Source organism: Medicago truncatula, chromosome 8 (genome assembly GCF_003473485.1).
Source record: "Medicago truncatula cultivar Jemalong A17 chromosome 8, MtrunA17r5.0-ANR, whole genome shotgun sequence".
NCBI classification, from domain to species: Eukaryota; Viridiplantae; Streptophyta; class Magnoliopsida; order Fabales; family Fabaceae; genus Medicago; species Medicago truncatula.
The window spans coordinates 35221407-35229551 of NC_053049.1; the positions used below are offsets into that span (position 1 = coordinate 35221407).

The 8145-nt window shown below is 32.7% G+C and overlaps 1 protein-coding gene across 2 annotated transcripts; it reads left to right on the forward strand.

Annotated features, from left to right (window-relative positions):
- The first annotated feature begins 340 nt into the window (after positions 1-340).
- LOC25501622 (lipid phosphate phosphatase epsilon 1, chloroplastic) lies at positions 341-7012 on the forward strand. Of its 2 annotated transcripts, XM_024771839.2 has the most exons (6): positions 342-511; positions 1571-1828; positions 2583-2933; positions 4709-4931; positions 5573-5646; positions 6642-7012. In XM_024771839.2, the coding sequence occupies exons 3-6, from the start codon at positions 2604-2606 to the stop codon at positions 6864-6866; spliced, it is 852 nt and encodes a 283-aa protein (XP_024627607.1). In that variant the 5' UTR covers positions 342-511; positions 1571-1828; positions 2583-2603; the 3' UTR covers positions 6867-7012. The 2 variants fall into 2 exon arrangements, with proteins under 2 accessions (XP_013446388.1, XP_024627607.1); XM_013590934.3 differs by lacking the exon at positions 1571-1828 and having other exon boundaries at positions 341-511.
- The last annotated feature ends 1133 nt before the right edge of the window (positions 7013-8145 follow it).

Genomic DNA, 8145 nt, shown 5'->3' on the forward strand with positions numbered 1-8145 from the left:
AGCATGGTTAACAATTCCCATTTAATAATTAACCCTAAATTCTAAAGCAGTTTTAGGGTCCGTTTGGATTAGCTTATTTTAGAACTTATATTAAACAATTTATGCAAATAAATAAATTTTTATGTACTATTAATAAGTTTTTAAAGTAGTTTATGAAAAAAACATTTTATAAAAATACAATTTTCGTTAGTAAAAGTTTATAAATTAAAATAAAAATTTATTTATTTACATAAATTATTTTTCATAAGTTCAAACTTACTATCAAACACGGGAAAAAGCAAAATGATTTTGTTTTTTCTTTTATTTTTTTTAGCGGAACAAAGAAATAGCACATTATCCCCAAATCCCATGTTAAGATACGAAACGGGTTTAGGTATGAACTCAAGAAGCGTTGTTGTCTTGGTCCTCACTATTATCATCACATGTTAAACAACAAGTACTACATTGGATAACTACACTTTCCATTCTTTAATCAATTCTTCAATAAACTTCTTGGTGCTCTTTCGAACAGGTAACAATGTTTGGTGTGTGATGATTCTGGGAATTGGTGGATTTGAATTATGTGATTCTAATTGTCCCTTTTCAATTTTAGTTATAAGTAATTATGGTAGGTTAACATGATATCAACTTTAAATCTTCTAATTTGAGATATATTCAATGAGAGGAGATTCTGGTGTATCTGTGCCACTCAAACCAGCTAGCTGCATACATAACATGATAAGTTGACATATATGTTTTTTTTTTCTTTCTATAGGCAAATTTTAATTATTAGTAATTAGCAGTTATGTTGTTTTTACTAGTATTCGATCAGGTGGACTCTCTTCGGAACTTGGGGGTAATAACTAGCAAATTATATAAGAAATACATTTAAATATGTATTAAGATAGTTCCATTTGATGAAACTAAATCCCAATCTTGTTGAAGCAGCAAAAAAATCTGTGAAGCTAGCAAACAGAAACGCGAGTCCGAGTATGAGCTTATTGATAGCGCTGTATCTTGTACTTGCTTTTTTTTCTGTGCTTCATCAACATTGTTACCTCTGTCCTAATGTACTGATTGGGTTGGTTCGTTGTTCATTAGAGAATCCCAGATACAATCGGAATGTAAAATTTTGTTTTTTCGTATAAGTGGATTGTCATCTTTTCCAAACAATTATTACCCTCTATTCTATGCATTCTAACAAGGTTATATATCAAAGACATTTGAAAGAATCCCATATACATATTATTTTGATTCTTTTTATTTGAGTTGCGCATTATAGACTTGCGTAGATTAGGTGCAATTGATGGTACACATTTAACTTACGTGCATGGGTTCATGCTGAGAACTTGTTTTATTCTATTTAGCCTACAGATAACCACTGTGTTTTTTCAACCATTTTTTTAACAACTTTTGTGACAATTTTCTCTTTCATACTCTCATTATATTTTTACTTTATCTCTCTTTTGTTCTGTTCTGGTTTTGTGTCAATTCCTCATTTTCTTTGTAAATCAATGATTGTCCCATAAATTATCATTGAAATGGTTGTTCAAATAACACAACTCTTTTTTTAATTCTTTTAACTTTTTAGCGGAACAAACAAATTAGCACATTATCCCCATGATGTTTTATCTTGCGAGACACGAACCAGGTTTTGGTGTGGAAATGCCACCGTCATCAATTCAGGCGTTGTTGTCTTGGACTGCACTATCATCACATGTTAAACAAGTACTACATTGGATAACCAAAGACACGAAAACCACACTTTCCATTTTTTAATCAATTCTTGAATAAACTTGCTGCTTTCCAAATTTCGTATATCAATATCTATCCTAGCTCTTTCGAACAGGTAACATACCTCACATTCATTTTGATTTCTGTTGTTGCTGGAATTTCTTTGATTCCTTTGTAACCCCTTTTATGCTGTAATTTTTGGTGTGTGATGATTCTGGGAATTGGTGTATTTGAATTTTGTGATTGTAATTGCCCCTTTTGAATTTAAGTTATAAGTAATTATGGTAGTTTAACATGATATGAACTTTAAATCTTCTAATTATAGCTCCTCTTGGGAACTTAGGCGTAATAACTAGCAGGTTATATAAGAAATAGATTTAAATATGTATTAAGATAGTTCAATTTGATGAAACTAAATCCCAATTTCATTGAAGCAGCAAAGAAAATTTGTGAAGCTAGCAAGACGATAGGCGAGTCCGAGTATGATCTAGTTTTATTTGAAACTTTTGAGCTTGTTGATAGCTATCTTGTACTTGCTTTTTTTCCGTGCTTCATCAACATTGCCACCTCTGTCCTAATGTACTGATTAGGTTGCTTCGTTGTTCATTAGAGAATCCCAGATACAATCGGAATATAAAAGTTTGTTTATCGTATAAGTGGATTTTCATCGTTTCCAAAGCCATTTGATTCTTGTTTACTTATTCATATTATCTTATTTTGATTCTCTTCACTTGAGTTACGCATTATAGATTTGCATAGATTAGGTGCGATTGACAGTACACATTTAACTTAAGTGCATGGGTTTGTGCTGAGAACTTGTTTTATTCTATTTAGCCTACAGCTAACCACTGTCTTTTTTCATACATCAGGTTCTTTCAAATTCAAACTCTATGCTGCAATCCTTCCACATGACCGCAACAGCCACGCTTTGCTATAATCCATCTAACAATTTTTTGAGGACAAATCAGCCTAAACAAAGATACTTGAAAAACAGTTCATTTTCTCCTAGTTTATCTGCTTCAAGATCATTCACTTGTGGGTTTGTTCCTTTCAATCTCTGGGTGAAAAGTGCGATGGATGGATTTGTAAGAACAGCTAACAGAGATGGAAAGAGTGATGGACATATTGAAGTGCTTGAACAAGAAGCTTTTGTTGATAGGTCATCTGAGTCTGAGCCAAAGTTTTTGTTCCAGGAGGTGGAATCAACTCTTAATCGACTGGTTGGTAATCCACTTCCATCCTAAATTACCACTCCATGTTAGCTTGGCTTCTACTGACCTGTATTTGTTTTTCTGCTCATTTATTGTTTTCTATTGTGTGGAATGTGTAGGATAGAATTTTGTTATGTGATTTTATTGAGGAAATAGACTGAAAACTTTTTTCTCCATTCAGAATCCAGAGATTCAGATTCATCAATATTCGTTGATGATATAATTATTGCAAAATAAAGGAGACAAAAGGATTTAAAAACTTGGTTAGCAACAATCATCCGTATCCATTCTTAATAGCTCAAGGGCTTATTACTACCATAAAGTATCCAAACTGATTGAACAACCAGAGTGAATAACTAGGATAACAAACTGAGAAAGTTACTATTTCCCAAGCCTATCCTGTCAAAGTATAGTAGTTAATAGCGCATAGCGCAATGACCGCTATTTCATAAGAGCGCAGAATAGAGTTTTATATAAACAAAACAGAGGATTGTTTGTACAAACTACAAACAGAAACAGAGAGAGCAGAATGGAGTTTGGAATCAATAATAACAAAGAAAACTAGAACAAAAAAGTAACAGGACAACAGAGTTTGAGATTGTTAAACAAAAAAATAACAGGATAACAGAGCAAACACGACAAAGTAGAGGAAGATTTACAGCAGAGGTGAAGAAGTTTCACAGAACAGCAGAAAAGCAGAGAGAAGATGTGTTTTGTATTCTGCAGATAAACACCGTTTTGCGTAAGAATGAAAGAAGGAAGAGAGAAGCTGAACTTTTTAGGGTTTGATGAAATGTCAAAAATACCCTTGTTTTTTTTTAAAACCAAGGACAATTTTGTATTTTCTCTTAAAATGAAATAGCGGTTCTAAACCACAAAACCGCTACGAAGGTTGCGCCGCTATCTCACACCGCAACGCTATGGCTTGTTGCGTAGCGCTCCGGCACCGCACCGCGCGGCCGCTATGCGCCGCTATTGACTACTATGTGTCAAACAAATCTAAAACCAACTCTAGTGCTTTGGATTTTGGAAGTGGCCTTTTTTATAATCTTCATATTTAGCTGAATGTAAAGCTATAGAAAATGAGCATACTTTGATATAGTCATTGACTGCATGCTGAATATCACCACTCCTATTGAGTTCCGTGTTGTTACTGATATGTTGGAATCATGCACATGTATCCATATTTCTCTCAATTTTTTTAGCATCATTTGGACAATGTTCAGGGTGTGGTAGACCTGCCTCATTTTCCTTCTTGGAGCAATTTCAAATAATTAACAATGTTTCTGAGAATGAGATCATTGTCTTCATGATCGTTCTGTTTGCTTCCAAGTGCTGTCATTTAGTGAAGAAATATAGAAAACAAAATCATCCACAAGACAACTCTGCTTTGTCATAAGAAAAACCATTTGGATCTAAAAAACCGAGTTTAAGATTCTTAGGCGGCATTTGGGTTACATTATTTTGTCAAATATGTTTCTATAATAGTTACGAAAATATCACCGTTATTTTTTATAAGGAAATGATAAAATCATACATTTGTTATTTTTACCTTTTTCTTCACAACTTGAAATAAGAAACAATGTAAAGATAAGTCAATATTGTGTAGTTGTAAAGGAAAACATATGAATTAATAAAATGAAAAACCATAGCTTGCCCATATTAAAACTGAAATTGCAATGAAGTATTTGAATGCCAACCTTAGGGAGCTTCCATTGTATTATATTAAGTGAACATTAAGTTATGAGGGTGTTTTTATTAACTAATGTTGCTGTTGTTTACAGAGCAAGTGGATAGTAAGTGCCCTCTTTGCTGTTTTTGTTATTTGGAGGCATGATGCAGAAGCCTTATGGTTTGCGGGGGGGTCTGTTTTAAATGCAGTGCTTTCTGTTTTACTCAAACAACTACTGAATCAGAAAAGACCTTCAACCGTGAAATCGGACCCTGGGATGCCGTCTTCACATTCTCAATCCATCTTCTTTGCTGTCATGTTTAGTATCTTGTCAAGTAATTTCTCCCACCTTTTATTTCCATTCAAATGATCGATTACAAAGACAAATTGTCCCTGCTCTGTGATAAGCGCTTGTCTGTCCAAATGCATTATATTATGTATTCTTTAGAAAATGGATAAAGTAATTTTTAAATGAAGCGTATAGAAAAAGACTTTGCATTCTGTTCTTTCTATGTAGCATATATGCTCCTCATTCTGAAAGCTCAAAAGTTTACGAGAGCATAGATCTCTGTTTGAAGTTTGAACTTAGGGATAGTTTGAAAATGGAAGTTTAAAGTTTGAACTTGGTTGAGCAAACTTAGGGTGTGCTTGTTTTTTGAAAATAATTTATGTTTTCTTGTTTAACTGCAAAATTGTCCCCTTTTTCTGAAACCAAATAGATATTTGATTGTTAACTTCTGCATTTTCGTATGATTTCCATTATCTCTGTTTTGTTTCAATTGTTAAGAATAACCAAATAGGTACCAGAATATTCATCTAGAAGAATCAATTCAGGGAAAAAAATTATTTAGTTAGAACTATGTCTTCTCTCTACTTCATGGAAGTACAGATGTGTTGGATTTCATTCTTATTTTTTCCATAAATACAATAGAATTGCATGACTATATTTTTATAAGTTTCTTTGGTGATGATGCAGGTGTTGAATTGTTAAGTATCAATGCACTCACCATTACCAGCAGTTGCTTGGCTTTGGCATTTGGTTCTTATTTGGTAAGTATTTAGTATGTCCAATTTAGTTGACTGGTATATCCTTTATTCTCATTTCATTGTGTGATTCGTGACATTGGTTACCTTAACTTTCCATCATAGTCTTAGTTACTACCTTGTCCATTAGGTGCATCATGTTTACATAAATTTGATCTAATACAGGGAGAATATAGAGCTCCCTCTTCACAAGAACTTTGTTACAACAAAAAAGTTTGAAATGCTCTAAAATCTATCTAAACATGTAATGTGTTTTACATTGACACTAAGTGACTAGTATCAGAATCAAACATCTTGATTAAAAGTATATCAATAACGATAAACAAACAAAATTATTAAATGTCCCCAAGGTATAGCTCAAGTGGTTGAGTGGTGACATCCAAAGGACTTTGAAAAGGAGGTCTAGGGTTCAAATCGTAACTACGAACATAATATATTAACAACTAGCATTCGCTCAGTATGGATCGAGTGATAGGTGGCTTGGGACTCTTAAATATGTGGGCTGTCCATTTAGTGCACATAATTTATTGAAACTAGTTTTTTTTTTTTTATTATAGATATTTGAGTATAAGTACGATATTTAATACTATGTCATTTTTTATAAGACTGTTTACAGATTACAAGATGCATTATTTGTTTTTTCATAAAAATACCCCTAATTAAAATGGAGATAATTGAAAGCCCAACCATTTATCTCTATTAATAATTGAACGGTAATTATAGAAATAGAATGCACATTATTGAGAAATCAAATGTAATCTTTTTTTAATTCTCGTGCTTTGATCAATATGTCTTACATATAGGGACAAAGGTGGTAATTTATTTGTGACAAAATTCACCGTTGGATTGAAAGTTGATAACATATGGATCATCTTAAGTAAATTTGAAATCATTTCTTGAGCTTGTTACTTTTGTCATGGAATGAATTTCTCAATTTGAAGTTTACTATCACGATGTCCAATGTTAAGTGTTTTATTCTCATGTTTGTTCTTTGTTTTCAGTCATACCTGCGGGTGTCACAAAAACTTCATACAGTGAGCCAAGTGGTTGTTGGAGCTGTTGTAGGGTCAATGTTCTCTATCTTATGGTATTGGTTATGGAATGCATTTGTGTTAGATGCTTTTGTATCCTCTTTGTGGGTCAGAATCATTGTTGTTTTGGTGTCTGCAGTATTTTGCTTAGGTTTTCTTTTACATGTGGTTCGCCATTGGCTTAAAGACGAATGAAACTTGATCACAATGTGTTATATCGTCAACATTGTACCATGCTGTAAATGTAAGAACGTGGGGCATTTTATTGTTGATCATTGTAAAGTAGAATCTTGACAAAATATGTTTTCATCAATTTTTCATTACGAATGTTTAGATATCAACTGAGTCCTTAACTACTGTATGCGCGATGCCAACTCAACATATCACTTCTTTTCAGCAATGTTGTTTTATCTTGATGAGCCTCAATTGTCCTTAAGTCCTCTATTATTACATATTTGCATCTAACATTAAGCTGCATGATAATTCTACAACATATTTGCAAATTCATTTTACATATATCGTATAACATGTAATTTATTAATCTACAATGTAAGCAAATAGGAAGTATTAACATTAAAAGTACGCGAGTCATGTTTTTAGCATGAAAAATGCTAATTTTTACGAAACAAAACTGAAGAATGAACTATGTTTAGCGGTTAAACCCACTACCCTCTTGTATTGTGTGAATTGCCAACTTAAAATTTAGTTGACTTTTTATTAAAAAAACAACGTTCTTGTGTTCTGTTTATTATGCATTCGTATAAACACAAGCTCTCTAATGTCTACTACGTACAGAAATAATCATTCCTTGCATAAGTGTTGATTATATTATGCGATTATTTCCCATTCATTCTTTCTCCATGTTTTGTTCTACCATTAACTTACAATCTGTGAAGTTATAATATTTCAATTTTCTTGCTTTACATGCTCTCGAGATTGTTTATGCATCAAAAATCAACCGAAGGAAAGAGACATGATGTCTAATGGTTACTATGGTTACTTGGTTAGGGTTGTCCGTCTATGGTTTGTTTGTGATGTATCACGTGATAAACTTCTTTTTTTCTCGGACCATGGTGCTAATGAATCCACATGTAAACATTCAAATAATTTGCATTTTGATTACTTTTTCGTTTCATTACATTCTAATTACACTTTATTATTGTTTCCTCGAGAGTCAAAAATACATGCCACATTTCGTAGGACTTCAAACTACACACATATGACAAAAGTTTGAAAGAAGATTATTCGTATAATTTTAGATGGCGTCCATAATGATGATGATAGCTCTTTAGACACCCGATGATTACTCTCGGGCACTCACCATAGACACTTAAAACACTTTTAAATCGATTCACCCGATTTTAAAAGGGTTTCTAAACGGTAGTTAACTACCATTCGACTTTTCTTAGTGCATAAAGAGCAATTGTCTTCGATAATGGTATGTGTCTAAAAGTCCCATCCCAATTATCGTAAA